The sequence below is a fragment of the Pseudopipra pipra genome, chromosome 1 (assembly GCF_036250125.1).
Source record: "Pseudopipra pipra isolate bDixPip1 chromosome 1, bDixPip1.hap1, whole genome shotgun sequence".
NCBI classification, from domain to species: domain Eukaryota; kingdom Metazoa; phylum Chordata; class Aves; order Passeriformes; family Pipridae; genus Pseudopipra; species Pseudopipra pipra.
The window spans coordinates 44,326,277-44,342,828 of NC_087549.1; the positions used below are offsets into that span (position 1 = coordinate 44,326,277).

The window sequence follows — 16,552 nt, forward strand, 5'->3', positions numbered from 1 at the left end:
TTGCATAAGTGGAAACTGTGATATTAATTGGTGGAAATTAAGCATGGAATTAGCTTCTAACCTAGAAATTGTCTTGCTTGAAAAAGAGCAAAACAAAATGTAATGCCAGTAATAGTATGGCATTTCCTTTGTAGCTTAGAGGAAAGTCTAAGTGGCAGTTAGTTCTGACTTTGTGGCTAGCTGCACCATATGTGATGCCTCTGAGACTTTTCTGGAATAGATTGAGCATGGAATAAATGTTCTGTAGCTTCATTCTTGTCCTTTCAACCTAAGTTTGCTACCAACATTTATGAGAGCAGAATATTTAAGCAAAGAATTTTAGTACTATTGACTCTGCACAATCATTTTACAACTTAAAAGTACATGTAGTATGCCTGTGGTGCCTTTTTGTAGTTGCAAGGAAAATCTTCATAGGATACTATATAGGTGTCCCAGAGTATATTTGTAGTCCAGACACATACTTGGCCATCACTGATAGCATGGAGTTCAACTGTGTTAAAATCAAGTAGATCTGTTCTGAGGAGTTAAAACAATATAGCTGTACCTTGACAGGAGAAGAGAATGGGGAAATAATAAGAAATTGTACTTTATTAAGAAATGATCCAGGTTCTTGTGATACACATTCACCAAATTCCATTGCTCCCTTTATTTTTCCTTCATCCTTTTAGAGGTCTTACTTTTTATTTCTAGCCTTAATATCTGCAGGGGGAGGGAAGGGAAAGAGTAGCAGAGTGCTTCAGAGGTAATGGTAGGTGTTAGAAACTGTAGCCTGAGTAACTGCAAAAGCAGAAAATAGTTCTTTTGTCACTCATACTGAAACAGGCTTGTATATAAATCTCTCCATTTGAAAAAAATAGAAACATGATGGTATTGAACATTAGACATATATGAGTGAAAAATACTTCTAGTCTTATTTTTTTTATGCTCAACGTGTGCATATAATGGTTTTATATAAAAGAATCTTCAACCTCACAGTACTATTGCACTTACTGTCCCCCTTACCATTAAAACAAGGCCACTGTTATTTTTGCTTGTATTCAACTCTGAGGTCTAATTCTTCTTTTTCTTTTTCAATAGGATTCAGATCTTCGCAGTGCACTCCTGTTGGAGCAGGCAGCCCATTGTTTTATAAACATGAAAAGTCCCATGGTTAGAAAGTTTGCATTTCATATGATATTGGCTGGCCACAGGTTTAGTAAAGCAGGCCAGGTAAGTATTATCTTTCCACATGGACAATATGGCCAGTATTTGATACTTGAAAAACATGTTGAACATGTCATTAGTCTGGAAAAAGATGCTTGGTTTCTTTTGTGGCAGCAGTATTTAGCTCTTTGATCCTCTGAAAATGACTTCTGCATTGGTCAGCTTAGCCTTTTACTTCTGTATTTGAAGTAATGCTGAAGATCACAGACTTGAGACTTAAGTAATGTGTCATTTCTGGGTCTCATTTTGTACACAGTAAAATACAAGACTTTTTATTTGAGCAAAAGAGTATTTTTACTCTTGAGATAAGAGTGAATTGCAGGAGTTAAGTATTTGTTAAACTTTATTAGAATAATAGCAAAAATTAGATATCGTTTTTCCTGGTGCCTTAAATATACGTGAGCTTATTTGAGAGGCAGATATGTGAGCATATACAAGACAAACTTAAGTGTCTCTTTGTGGCTGCCTAGGCTTTAGCAGTAATTAAACCAATACATATCAGATTGTTTTTACTTCCATTCGCTTTCCTTTGCAGGCAACTCTCTCTAGCTACGGTAAATAAACTCATAGTCTGTTGGACAGAACATGTGTACTTTGTTTCTGCCTCAGTTGTGGGATGCACTTTCTAAAGATAGCTTGTGCTTGATTCCTGCTGAGGTTGTTATTGCAAAAGAACACAGGCATCAAAATTCTGTTTGAAACAAAGCCCTATGGCCTTGGATTTTTTTTCTCCCACTCTACTCAATCTCAGTTTCATTGTCCTGGTAAGGACCAAAAAAAGTATTGTTGTATACTTGGCTTCTGTGATGTGAAGAATAGTAGGAATTCTTCTTCCCTTTCTTGGTTTTCTTCATGGAGTAGTTTCCCTGTCTTGTTATGACAGTACAGTACAGTACTGACAGCTATTGATCAGAGTTTTTTGCCTGGAAAAGTGCATGCATTTTTGTAAGTTTTGACTTCATGTGACAGCTCTCTTGTTTGTGTCTGATGTTTGTAGAAACTCTGGTTTCCAAGAAATGCTTTTTCAGTGTTACAGGAAATGTAGGTGGTTTTTTTTTTTTTCTTTTTCATATCCTTAGAGGCACCAAAATATAAAATACTACTGAAGAGAAGTCAGCCAGGCTGCTTAACTGCGTACTATAATAACTTATTTTAAAGTGTCATTAGTATGTGCTGATGTTAAGGATTTACTGTTTGTACTTTGCTGTCATCACCACACCAATTTGAACATATCTTAGATTTTTTTTCCCACTACTGCTGTAAATAAGGGACTACTGTTCCCATTTTTCAGAAGCTGAGACTTATCTGTACAGTGAATGTCTGTGCAGCTGTTCAATACCTAGATTTGGGACTGAGTGCTCAGGTCCTGATGTATGTGCAGGAAAGGAACTGTGGAGCTGATTGGGAATGGAACATCCATCTCCCAGTGGCTCATATGATGGGTGACTTTTCTTGTATGTTCTGTAGGGCTGTGTTTTGTTGGTTTGCTTGGCATGGATTTTGTCCCAGATATGTCTGCTGAGCAACAGTTGACTTAGAGTGTCACACCGAAAGTTCAGTTACGGAGTGGAATGAGAAGTGTTAAATCTAGTTTATGTCCTGAGGCTTGGCAGTAGAGCTCTGTCAGCTTTAGCAGTCAGTACTAGAGCAACACAGCACTGTTTTTGAAAGCAGTCTCTTCTTGTTATTTGCTTTTTAATCTTGCTGCCTGTTACCCTAATCTTTAAAAACATGAACTTAATCTGTAGGCTAGGCTCCATACTGTAAGAATGAACACTTCTGTGCTTCAATTAGCATTGACCAGGTACTACAAAGTCTAGTTCTGCAAACATTACACTTAGCAGGGGGGGTGGGAAAAACTACAGTAACTTTTCTGACTTACTGTTCAATCTTCATAATGTTATAATTACAATGAGTGAATAATGGGATTATTTGAGAAATTAACTAGTTTTTTCTTGCAGAAAAAACACGCCTTACGTTGCTACTGTCAAGCCATGCAGGTTTACAAGGGGAAAGGCTGGTCTCTTGCAGAAGACCATATTAACTTCACTATTGGCCGTCAGTCCTTTACGCTTCGTCAGCTGGACAATGCTGTCTCTGCCTTCAGGCATATTTTGATCAATGACAGTAAACAACCTCCAGCTCAACAAGGAGCTTTTTTAAGAGAATATCTTTATGTTTATAAGGTAAATGACTACATTGTCTTCGTTCCTTGAGTAATCAGTAATTTTATTAGCACTAGTTTTCTACTAAGTCATTAAATGATTTTCTATCTTACCTGCTGTGTCCCAGGGTTGTTTTTTATCTAGTTGGTGTGTTAATTTTTTATGTCAGGCTTCAAAAAACCCATATACACTGCATCTCATATATGTACTAAGCGCACTTTCACTGATTGGTGTTGGTGTCTTTTATTACAACAGTGTATGTTGTAATGTATGTATTTTTATTAAAATGAAGTCTTCTTTTTAAGGTCACAGCTGAATTCCAGGTTATGATAGTTCAGTAGCTTTTTTAGAGGAAGTGGATCTGTTTTGTTCAATTTATAATTTTTGAGGCTTTTGATAGTAAATATGTCATAAAGACTAGGTAGCTCTGTCACCCTCCATGTTACAGTGAATTTTATTCTTTAATACATGTATTTATAGATTGAGTGACTCATTGAGTTGGCTGTAAGTTCATGAGTGATTCTGGATTGCAATATATACCCTATACATTATGGGGTGTTCACTGCTGTTATCACCATGCAAATTGCAGCCATGTAGATACCTACTGTATTTTAAAGCTTATAAACAGAATTTCTGTGGTGTTTGCTAAGTTATGGTAGACCTTACAAAAGACTGGTGTTTGAGTCTATAGCTCAGCTGTGGTGAGAATCTTGTTTAGTGGTGGTGGGGTAGTTAGTGCAGTTTATCAAATCCTGAGTTAGAGTCAAGCTTTGCATCACATAAAGCTTGTAATGCAACCACAACAGGGATTAGAGCGATGGATTAAAATAATTATTCTCTTTTTCTGTAAAGAATTCACAAACTGTTAATTCTTATTGAAGGAAAAAAATTCTCCTTCAGACTGTCAAAATAGTTAATGGAAATTATACCATTTTAAAAGTGCTCCCTGTTCAAACATTGAGTGCTTTTAACTTGGCTTCCTTATTGTTCAGCCATTGCTAATGTGCAGCACGGAGATCCATGTATTTGCATAATGGCATGATGCTGTTTTTTTCCTCCTTTGCTCCAGAATGCAACCCAGCTATCACCTGATGGTCCCTTGCCACAGCTTCCTTTACCATATATTAACAGCTCAGCAACCCGTGTTTTCTTCGGGCATGATCGAAGACCAGCAGAAGGTTAGAAAATCTTATGTGAACAGATTGAAGTCCCTTATTTGGGGAACCAAAATATATGCAACACTTGGTGTTATTTAAAAAAATTCTGTCATTATGTAAAACTAATGTGACGGGGTAACTTCTTAAAAAATATTTCGAAAGAAAAGCTTATACTTGCTAGATGTTTCCAGACTTCCTGTGTAAACACGAAATCCATGTATGTGGTTGTGCTGACTACCACTGTTTTTCATACCTGGAAAGCTTCTATGCAAGTCTGTAATGAACTTCATGAAAGGGATTATTAATGCTAGTGGCAGTGCTAGAAATTAGCTTTACAGTTAATTTGCTCTTGGATTAAACGTTTGAAACACTTTGATTCCTGAATGTAAAGAAATTATTACATAAACCATGGCTGTACTGTGGGGCTCTAGTCCATCCTGAAGTAAAAATTATCTGTAACCTGAATATACCATGTAGCATGCTATAATCTGGGAAGTCCACAATTTCCAAATACAGCTATACTCAAATTATTCTCAGTATTGTCTTCCATTGTGTATTTCAAGTTGTCTTGCAATTCACTGTCTTAAATCAATTGTAACATAAAAATGGTAGTGACCTAAACTTAAAATATTTTAAGAATACTTACCAAACCACCAGAGGAGCCCTGTGTTGCAGCTTTTCTTGTCTTCTAAAACTGCTATACTCCTACCAGGTGAAAAGCAGGCAGCTACGCACATAAGTCTGGATCAGGAGTATGACTCAGAATCATCACAGCAGTGGAAGGAGCTTGAAGAGCAGGTTGTGTCTGTGATAAATAAAGGAACAATACCTTCAAACTTTCAACCAACACAGTTCTGTTTAAATCGCTACTCGGATAACTCCAAATTTCCACTTGCTGTGATAGAAGGTAAAGTCAAGATTTTTACGCTTCACTAATAAAGAAATAAAGTGAGTTAGGTAAATTTGTACAGTATTTCCTGTCTTACTGTAGACTTGAACCAGTGTTCTTGTGCAAGTTGTTTGCACATGAATGCTGTGAGATAAGTGAACCTTCAAATTGTGAGGGGGAAAGCCTGTTGTCATTATTTTCTTGCACTTTCTTAATAGAACCGATAACTGTAGAAGTGTCCTTCCGAAACCCTCTCAAAGTTCCACTTCTTTTGACTGACCTTTCATTGCTGTGGAAGTTTCAACCTAAAGACTTCAATGCAAAGCACGATGGAGAAACAAAAGAGCAGGTAAGGAAAGCTTCATTCTTCTTCAACCCAAACCAAATAGCTACAGTTATGGAGTACATATTAAGTATTCAAAATTCTGTAATATGAAAACATTTAAGTGTAAGCATTAAACATTATGATTTAAGTGTAAATTAAAAAAAAATTACTTACAAGATTTCATTGCGTGTGTACTACGTCTGTTTTGAGTCTTGCTAGCCTTGACCAGCAAAAATGAATTGCAGTGTCAATAGATAAATTATCAAATACCTTTTTCTTATTTGAACTAGTGTGCATAGTGAAGTGTGTATTCTGACATAGGAACATCTTGGTATCTCAATTAGAAGAAAAATGAAAATGTATTAAAAATGAATGTTATGAACACTTTAGATGGATAATTTTACTACTGTTTAACTTAATGTTTCAACTAATGCTGCCAAGACCTCTGAGGGACTGTTGTCACATCCATGTTTTAAGGGTTTTAATATGTTCTGATACTGAATATTACAGTAAATTCCTAAATATCTTGTTTTCCTGGCCAAAAGCATTTGGAACATAGTGGTCTCTAAAGGTGCTGTAAGTACTTCCTAGAGTTATAGACATGGTTTCATATAACTAAGTCTCAAGGCTTACAGTACACTTTCCTTTCTGTTCTGTTCTGAACTGCTACTTTAATGATATGATAAATGCTTCTGTGAATATCAGTGAAACTGACTGGGACTGGTTCCAATTTATAGTGCTAAATCTTAAATTTCTTCTTAATAAATGTTTACTGAGCTCTCAAGCTGCTTTTTTAATTCAGAAATCCTGAGAAGCTGGGCATGCAGCACATGCTTGTTCTAACTGTCTGCAGTTTGAAATTTCTATGCTTTTTTCCCCTGAACACTTTAGGAAAGGTGTTAGAGGTATTATTTATGGCACTTTCTCTGCTTAGGAGTAATAGTATCTGAAAAGCTGTTTCTTCTTTTCAGGGATCGTGTGATGAAGATATGGTAGGGACTGAAGCAATAGCAGAATTTTTAATTAATAGTGAGGAGACAAAAGTGGTAAGTACTGTACCTTGTTTTAAAAATGGTCTTTTCAGTGTTGAACCCTAGAGTGGAATTCAGACTTGTTATGATATGAACTTAATGCTAAACTTACAGAAGGCATGACTGATTCAGAAGTTCCATTACTTCATGTATCTCATCAATGTGTATAAATATCTGAAGGAGGATGTGAGAGGACCAGAGGCAGTGGGCACAAGAGGCACCACCTGAACATCAGAAAACACTTATTTTATTTTTTTAACTGTGATGGTGCGTGAGCACTTGGCACAGGCTGCCCAGAGAGATTGTGAAGTCTCCATCTTTGGAGATGTTAAAAGCCATTTGGATGAGGTCCTGGGCAGCTGAATCTAGGTTGCCTTGCTTGAGCAGGGAAGTTGGACAAAATAACCTCCAAAGGTCTATTCTACTTCAACCATTTTATGACTCTGCCTCTGTTAAGCACAATAAAAATTAACTTTTAGGATTTTTTTTCCTAATGTAATGAGCATTTCTCAGCTGTGACCTGATTTGATAAATGCTGTGTATGAAATTTTGAATCCAGTAAGTGACCTGTAGTTATTGATGCAGTTACATCTGACACACTTGTAAGGTAAATGTAGCTGTGAGTGTGTTTAGCAATTGGACATTTAAATGTAATAATACTTCTTTCTAGTAGCAACAACAACAAAAATTTAACATATCTCCACAGGCAAGACTAAAGCTCTTTCCCCATCAAACAGGGGAGCTACATATTCTGGGAGTCGTTTATAATCTTGGCACTGTTCAAGGTGCTGTGACATTAGATGGAATAGATCCTTCTATTGGATTACAGTCAGGTAAGTGTGTCACTACCTTAAGTTGTGCGTCTCTGGAAGGGCGAGGCATGGCTTCTGCAGTAGAACTAAATTCTAGTGTTTGACTATCATGATGCAAGGCCTTCCATCAGGTAGGGGTGTAGAAATAAGGGAAACAACTGAAATGTGAAAAGAGTGAATTGGCACCTCTAGGAATCCCATGAGGAGGGATGCCAGACCCATATGCTATTGCTCTTTTTAAATCTGTGGAAATTCTGAAACCAGTAAAAAATCGAAATTTAAATGTTCTGTCTCTGCCATGTTGAATCTATAACAACTTTCATTGACACTCTTGGCATTCAGTTTTCTTCTACATCTTTTTACTTTGTTAACTTTCAACTTCTGTCTAAATTTTACACTGAAGTTCTTTTCATACATTCCCAAATTTAAATTTGGCTGATATAATTTTAGCATCTTGACTTGACTTCTCTTTCCTTTATACTAACATATAAATGGCTTATTAATTGCATGTTACTTGATCTGGTTTTTTGAGTCATTCATCTGAAACTGTCTCTTGCAGGGAAAACTTAGTTTTTAGATGAAATGGGGATTAAAACACACTGGAAATTGTCTGAAAGAAATAATGAAGCTTGTTTATCTACAGACTGTAAACCTTTTCAGTAAAAAACATTTGGAGAGGTGTCTGTCTGAGGAAATAATCCTTTAGGTGACTTCCAGCTTGGTGGAAACTGGGAAAGGAAATAAATGCACCATGTCTGCTGCTCCCTGTCCTAGTTGTAGTCAAACTATTGAAGGGCAGAATTAGTCCACAACAGTGGATGACTGGCTGTTTGAATTTGCAGTAGCCATGTCTGATGTGTGACAGTAAGCTTTGAATAGTTCTTTGTCAGTGATGCTGCTTAAACAGTGAGCACCGCATGTGCCAAATAATAGAAACATCAAAATTACTTTTGAGATTGGGTAGGGAGCTTTGGATCACTTCTCAGAAGAAAAGCTGAGTTACAAAAAAAGAAAAAAAAATCAAATGTTTTAAATTCTTTTTCAGGAAAGTTTGTTTCCAATGGGTTATCTGTACGAGGAAGACAAGATTTAGAAATCCAAGGGCCTCGACTTAATAACACGAAAGAGGAAAAAACATCAATTAAATATGGACCCGATCGACGTTTAGATCCCATTATCACAGAAGAAATGCCTTTGTTGGAGGTATGTAGCTACTTTCTGTTGGCAGTTTTGAGAAAATAGCTGAATGCAGAGTTTATAAATGTAATTCTAACAGTGAAGTCTTGGACTTTATTAATGCCTAAATCTTTCCAGGTAATTTTTGAGCTGTCAGTGATGAACTTGTGTGGGCTTTTCCCAAGTGAAACTTGAAGCCTCAAAGTTAACATCCTTCTGAAACTGCTATATTCTGTTTAGAATTTTAGTTGGCAACAGCTTTTGTAGCCAGATTTCGAGGTGAGGGGGAATGGGCAAGGAAGCTTTTTTTCTGTTTGCTTGCCATTCATCTAGAATATTTATTCCAGTTGGTTAATTAAAACACAGTGCTTTTCCTTACTGGGGTTATGAAAGTGATCTGACTAAGTGGTTAACGACAACACCTTATGGAGTTGGATAGTTCAGCTAGCCAGAACCTACAGTGATCATCTAGTCCAGCTGCCTGACCAAGTTACACTGTGTTAAGGGCATTGTCCAAACTGACAGGCTTGGGGCATCGACTGCCTCTCTCAGAAGCCTATTCCAGTGTTTGACCACCCTCTTGGTAAAGAAATGCATCGTAAAGTCCAGTTTGAACGTCCCCTGGTGCAGCTTTGAGCCATTCCCATGTGTCCTGTCACTGGAGTTCAAGGAGAAGAGATCCGTGCCTTCCTCTCCACCTCCTCTCTTTGGGAAGCTCTAGGCAGTAGTATAGTTTGAATGTGTTGGTGGTTGTTTCTTGGGGTATTCATAACTTGGCTCAGTGTTCAGGCTTTTATTTTCTCCTTTTCTCTCCCATACAGGTATTCTTTATAAATTTTCCTACAGGGCTTCTCTGTGGAGAAATCAGAAAAGCATATGTGGAATTTGTGAACGTAAGCAAGTGTCCTCTTACTGCGCTGAAGGTTGTGTCCAAGCATCCAGAATTTTTCACTTTTGGTGGAAATACTGCTGTTCTAACGCCACTAAGCCCTTCAGCTTCTGAGAACTGTAGTGCTTACAAGACTGTTGTGACAGATCCTACCTCTGTGCGAACAGCACTGCTGTCTTCAGCTTCTTCTGCAGACTTTGGGGTTGGCACAGGAGGTTCACTTGAAGTAATACAGGTTCCACTTCCTGATGCTGTTCTTCTTCCTGGGGCTTCAGTGCAGCTGCCAATGTGGTTACGGGGACCAGATGAAGAAGGTGTTCATGAAATTAACTTCTTGTTTTACTATGAAAGTATTAAAAGACACTCAAAAATGTGGTAAGTTTTTTTTTTTTTTTAATCTACCTTTTTTGTCATACTTATTAGACACATTATAAACATTGTAACCATAGAAGTAAAACTTCATGAATTCTCACCATTGTTGCGATGATGTAAAAATGGCCAGTTGTCTGCTATTCTAAACAATGTTTTTTCTACTCTGTGGTCTAATATCCATATGAAATTATGTGGCCTACACTGCTTCCATTGAAGTAGTAATTATTAAAATATAATAGAAGGAAGGGTTAATGGAATTCTGTTAATACAAACCTTGTTTGTATTTAGTTTCTCTGAAAGCACATCTTTCTGAGACATAGGGTGAAAAATCATGACTTAAATTGTTTCTGCATGTTATGAAACAAAATCTTATCTACTTTGAATAAAAGATTTCGTTCTTAGTTACAATGTGGTTAGTAATCGTATTGTGATGAAAGTTATTCTCTTTGGAGGTGTTAAATACCAAGTTTGACATGTATAGTCTTCATCTTGACAGAGTGGGCAGTCAAGTTTGACACCACAAGCTAACAATTATTGCTTTTTTTGAACTGTACTTGAAAAGGTAGCAAGTTGAGTTTTTATGTCCTACCTGTGTCTGAGGCTAAGGAGGTAGCTTTTTTGAGAAACATGTTCTTCAAAGGCCTTTGAAGAAGTAGTGCAGGCCATGAGGAGTGAACCTGGTGGTGTGGTTTAACTCCAGTTGCTCTTTCACTTCACCCCCCCAGTGGGATGGGGGAGAGAATTGGAGGAGTAAAAGTGAGAAAACTTGTGAGTTGAGATAAAGACAGTTCAGTAAGTAAAGCAAAAGCTGTGCATGCAGTCAAAATAAAACAATTCACTACTTCCCATGGGCAGGCAGGTTTCCAGGAAAGCAGGGCTCCATCATGCATAATGGTTACTTGGAAAGACATGTGCTGTTAGGCCAAACTTGTCCTTGCTTCCTTTTTCTCCCTAGTTTTATTGTTGATGCCATATGTTATGAAATATCCCTTCCCTTAGTTAGGGTCACCTCTCCCAGCTTTGGCCCCTCCTACCTTTTTGTGCATCCCTGGCCTCCTTGGTAGAGGGATGACGAGCAGCAAAGACCCTGACTCTGTGTAAGCCTGCTCAGCAGTAACAACATTCCTGTGTTATCAACACTGTTTCCAGCACAGTCCAAAACATTGTCTGCTACTGTGAAGAAAATTAACTCTGTCCCAGCCTAAACCAGCACACCTGGTGCCTGTACTATCCCTATTCAGGACGATGGTGGGGAGCAGGGCTATTTCAGATGAGCTCTAGTAACATGGACTGAATGTCTTCCTGTGGCTGAAGCTTATTTTCCGGGCTAGTTCCGAGAGAAACAATGTTCATGGGCTGTGAGACTGGTCTGTAATGTAAATCAAAGCAGAGTAAATTGAAGATGGTTAAGAGATTGGATCAGTAGCATATTCTTGAAATTGAAATAATACAAATGAACCCTTTGTGGAGGTTTTCCTGTAGGTTCTGAAATACCAAAGTTAACTTTTCATTTGGCTTTTAGGTAGCCTGTAGGAGTCTGGAATTCATTCCTGTACAATGTAGAACTAATTTCTCCTCATAGTATTCAGAAATGGAGGCGTTTGAGAGAGGGAAGATGGTTGTTTGGGGAATGTACATGTTCCCTACTGCACTGAAATTTTGAGGGGATCTTAAGCAAAGTGCTCTGGTTTAAGAGTGCTCTTTGTAGACTGAGCAGAGTTTTTAAATGTTCAAAAATTACTTAATTTGTGCCACCTGAAAGCTATATAGACATCTTTATATCTGGGTATTAACTGCAAAACTGTTTATTTCGTAGATTGTGACATGTGAAGTAGAATTTAGGAAGTCACTCTTTTCTTTCTTTTTTTTTCCTGTCTCAAAACAAGTGTCACATGATGAATTCAACATATTTAGTAGGTAATGCATATCAAATTTTTCCATGCCTCTAAAATGTTTCCACATGGAAGTTACAGTAACCTAGAAGCTTCTACATGGGGAAAAACTCGTGTGTTTTGGTGATATCTGAGGATGGAACTTTACTCATCTCATGAAAAACAGGAAGATAACTTTTACAAAGGGCCTGCTGTCCTGAAGGTTGAGCATGCCCAGAAACAGGCAGAGTAGCAATGGTTTCATTCTAGAAGATTCTCTGTTCAGCAGAACTTGTTGAATGCAGTGGTATTCTAAGTGCTTTTTAGGAAATGCTTATGCAAGAGATGTGGCTAACTAGTGAGCCTTCTATGACTTATTTACTCAAAAACTATTTTCCAAAGCATGTGGTGGCATTAATTAGCTTAATGATATCCCTGTGCCAGTATATTTCTGTTTGTTTTCACTGTGCCAGTTGTGTTACACCTGGAATATTTCTGATGTATTTTCATGGTAACAGGTGAGCCTTTTTTTACAGTGTTTCATACTGACTAAGAGACTATGTTTGAACAGCACCTACTCATGAAGCATGGTTTTAAAAAATAGTATAGTTTTGATGTGGAGCTAAAAAAAAAAGTGTGTCTTTGGTTGAAATTAATGAATTGTCTAATGACCTTAATATTGACAAACATATAAGCTAAATTTCTTGATGTGTTGTTCTAGGCAGCAGTCCTGGTTATTTAGAATGTTGTCTTTTTTTTTTTTTTCTTTGCTTCCCTTCCTCTTCCCCCTCTTTTCCTAGTCATAGAGTATTAAGGCACACTGCGGTTATTTGTACCAGCCGGTCTCTGCACATTCGAGCTACTGTCTGCAGAAGTAATGCACTTGGAGATGAAGAAGGCAGAGGGGACAACATGCTGGTGTTTGTCGATGTAGAAAATATCAATACTGTAAGTTATTTTTAGTAATAATAATAACTGTTCTAAAGCTCAGCAAATGTGTCACACTGGAACCAAGACTCAAGTAAAAGGTTCTCCTACAGCAACTTTGCAAACACTAAATAAACTTGCATATTTGACCATTTCAATTACTGTTGGAAAAGTATTAACATTGTTACATCTCAACTCTCTGGAAGTCTGCTGTCCTAATCAAATTTCAGAACTATGGTTTGAAGTCTTTTTTAGGGAGATTTATTCCAAATTGATGAATATTCCTGATGATTGCAACTTCCAAAATAGTTTTGAATGAGACAATGCCCTCTTCCACCTTTCAGTGGAAACACTGGTAAATTCAATGGTAATGTCAAAGACAAAATTTAAACTCCAGCTTGAAGGAAGTTTGTGTTTACATTTATAATCAAACTCTAAAGACATTTTTGCTAATATAATCCAAATACAGATCTGTCTGTTGTGATCTATTGACTTAGTAAAGCAGATGAAAATATTTCATTTTTCATACCACACTAATTTAAATCTACTTGTTTTTTTGGTAAAGCTGCTCTTATTTTTTCAATCACAAAGCAAGGTAATTGAATCCTCTGTTCACAGAGTTCCTAGACACTTAGTTGATAGTGGATTCACTGAACTGATTTGTCATTTTCTTTTAAAGGTGTGCACATTCTTGGATTTTTTTCAGTTACTGCAGTCAGTATTGTCCATTCCTCATTTAAGGAGGAAGGAATGTTTTTACAAAGTGCTTACCCCATTAACAATGTGAGGCTTACTTTTCCATTACCACCTCACTCTTTATGAGAAAGGAAACCAACTCTGAAAGCTACTTTTCATTGTGTATATATGTAAAAGCAAAATAAATCTTGAATTTCTAGGATTTGTGACCGAGCAATGTTCCTAAAGTAATCTTAGGAACTAAGTGGCCTTGCAGACAGTGTTCTGCATTGGAGTTAAACAAGCCTAGTTTTTGTTAAAGTTGTCTTGAACTAAAGCACAAGCTTGTAGGTATTTTTCTGGGGGATCTTTATTTCCTCTTTCTGTGGCTTTATTTACTGGAATCAGAAGTTACTGCGAGCTGGGACTGTTGTTTTACATTACAGTGGGTTTTAACTCTCTCCTTGTCTCTTAGTACTGCGTTATGGATGGTGTAAATAATGAGTTAAGATTCTAACAGTGCCACCTTGCACATCACAGTTGTGATTGGTCTTATTTGACATTGCTTTTGTCTCTTCCTTAGAGTGAGACAGGCGTTAAGGAATTTCATATAGTGCAAGTTTCAAGTAATAGCAAGCACTGGAAGCTTCAAAAATCTGTTAACATCTCTGGAGACAAAGGTGTGTATCACCAAAATGATGGCAAGTCTAGGTCCTGCCTGATAAGAAGAGTTAAAAGAATCTTATGAGGAGCTGAATTTGGCTTTCAGAATAATTAGTTTCCAGAAACTGAAGCCTTTCTTTTACTAGTGTTTCAAGAAAAACATATTGTCAGATAACTTTTTCAGACTTCATTAATTTTAAAAATTAGCTTAATTACAGGTAAATTATTTCTGTGAGGTTGTGCTCCTTGTCTGGGGTGGATGATAACTTGGCTTATAAGAAGTGTGTTTCAGCATCCCTTTACTTTTAATGAATTATGTCAGTGTTGAATTTAACTGATTGACATATTTGGCAAGTGCTTTAAATATTCAGGTATTAGTAATATACCAAAATTGCTAGTGCTATATCCTGCCTTAGCTAATGCAAGCTGCTAGTTGTTGACAAGGCTGACTGTCCCAGACAAAAAAAACCAAAAGTTCTGTTATTGTATCTAAAAAATGTTACCTTTACTTGTATGCTGACATTTTATGTACCTAAAAATTAGTATAGACATGTATTCTTCTTGTATGAATGTTGAGGGTGAACCAGTCAGATGATAAGCTGAATCTTTTGTCTTCCATTCCTTCGTTCTTTCTCTGCATCTCCTTTATGTATTATGGCTCACTTCCTCCTCTAGAAGGAGATGGAAGGGGTCAGCAGAAGATGCATCTTCTTCCTACCATCTTCTTTCTACCATGCCATTGCTCTGCCTGATTAGTTATGCTTGTTGGGTATCATCAGTGTATTTCCTATTTGTGGATGTTCAAGGCTTACTTTTGTCTGAGGGACTCTGATTATGCTGAGGGTGAAAAAAATCTTGCAACCTTTTTCTTTCAGATACTAAACTTGCTAGCAGAGAGAGAGCAAAGTTATGTTTTAAAGCGGTCAGATGCAAAAACTCGGAAGGTAGGTTCTTTCCTGAATGTAGTAACCTTTTGAAGAAAATACTCTTTGGATACTGAATTCTGAAGTTATGACTTCTCATGATGCTAAAACAATGCCTTCTCTTTTTATCCCTTAGAAAATTACACATTTGCAGACATTGTCTTTGGAAATGAACAGGTAGGTGAATGGGTACAACTGTGTATTTTGTCCTGTGCAAGGTATCCTTCTCATGCGAAAGTATCCCAGTGAAAGCCTTTTTTAAAATTTAAAAATGGGAGCAGTGCTTTCATATTTGGAAAGTTGAGTTTTGCGTATCAAAAACTTTTTGTCTCCTAGGTCAGCTCTCTTTGTTCAAAGAGAAGGTAAGGTAACAAGCTAGTGTATAGTCAGGTATTTTAAGATCCCAGCTCCACAGTCGAACTACTTTGGGATCATATTGCAGTGCTAGCTTTTTTGCTAATACTTTTGCTTCCTTTTCAGCTCTTTGGAATAATTATTTCCAATGCATCTCATCCCTCTAGTTTTCTAGTAGAGATCTGTGGATGTCAAGATTCTTGTTCCTAATTCTATTTTTACTAAGACAAGTTAAAAATTGTAATTACAGCTTATTCTTGTCTTGAAGAATCCTTTTAGCGAATGATCTTGGTACGGCAAATGCTTTTCCAAAACCTGAGGAACATAGGCCACCTGTATCAGATCAGAAATCTGTGTAGTGGATTTATGTAGCTGGATGTCAGATTGCTTATTTTATGCAGAACGGATATTTTTCCTATATGTATTCAGCTTGTAAAAGCCAAAGAAAACCGGTTTGCTGCCATTTCATTTCATAGGCATATAAATTGAAGTTAGAACTGAAAATCTGAGGTACATGATCTCTCCTTACATTTAAAAAGTTGGAATCTGAGCTGCATGAACTTTAGCTTTCCTAGAGAATATTTTATTACAACAGGGGGATGGGGAGGGAGCCCTCCCTCCTGGGCAGTTACTCCAAAAACAGGTTTTCTCCCTGGGTATTGGTATTCTGCTAATGCAATAATAAGCAGCTCTGCAACACCATATTCTGGAAGAGGTCATGGTTTTGAAAGGGAGGGGTTGGGAAGCTAAAGTTTTTTGCTTATCCTGTTGTTTCCAGCAGGAGACAGTATCATTGCTGTCACTCTTAAAAACCAGTTTCCTTATCAGACTTTTGGTGTTGGAAGAGCTTGGCACAAAATTGACAAACTTCTGTTTGTGCCACTTACACATGGGGGATATGGTATGCAATCTATTATCTGTGCTATTGCTAGCAAAATTCATGTTTCTAACTTAGATATATAATTCTGTCTAACCTGAGGAAAATACTAATAAGCAAAAATGACTTGCACATGAGTTAGTTGGATGCTTCAGCTCTGACTGCTATACTTCATATATATCACAGTAGTCTGCTTTGTGGTAATAATCAAACCCCTTGTTTCCAAGTTTGGTATTTGTAGTT

At 37.1% G+C, this 16,552-nt stretch overlaps 1 protein-coding gene across 5 annotated transcripts in view; it reads left to right on the forward strand.

Annotated features, from left to right (window-relative positions):
* The window catches only part of TRAPPC8 (trafficking protein particle complex subunit 8), a 52,009-nt gene that overhangs the window by 22,300 nt on the left and 13,157 nt on the right, over window positions 1-16,552 (forward strand). For all 5 annotated transcript variants that reach the window (XM_064654327.1, XM_064654301.1, XM_064654319.1 and 2 more), the window contains 13 exons: window positions 1,078-1,209; window positions 3,165-3,389; window positions 4,438-4,546; window positions 5,238-5,432; window positions 5,633-5,763; window positions 6,711-6,785; window positions 7,477-7,603; window positions 8,628-8,785; window positions 9,580-10,022; window positions 12,691-12,838; window positions 14,076-14,172; window positions 15,031-15,099; window positions 15,215-15,255. In XM_064654327.1, the coding sequence (XP_064510397.1) occupies window positions 1,078-1,209; window positions 3,165-3,389; window positions 4,438-4,546; window positions 5,238-5,432; window positions 5,633-5,763; window positions 6,711-6,785; window positions 7,477-7,603; window positions 8,628-8,785; window positions 9,580-10,022; window positions 12,691-12,838; window positions 14,076-14,172; window positions 15,031-15,099; window positions 15,215-15,255 (1,950 nt within the window). The remainder of the gene's footprint in view (window positions 1-1,077; window positions 1,210-3,164; window positions 3,390-4,437; window positions 4,547-5,237; window positions 5,433-5,632; window positions 5,764-6,710; window positions 6,786-7,476; window positions 7,604-8,627; window positions 8,786-9,579; window positions 10,023-12,690; window positions 12,839-14,075; window positions 14,173-15,030; window positions 15,100-15,214; window positions 15,256-16,552) is intronic.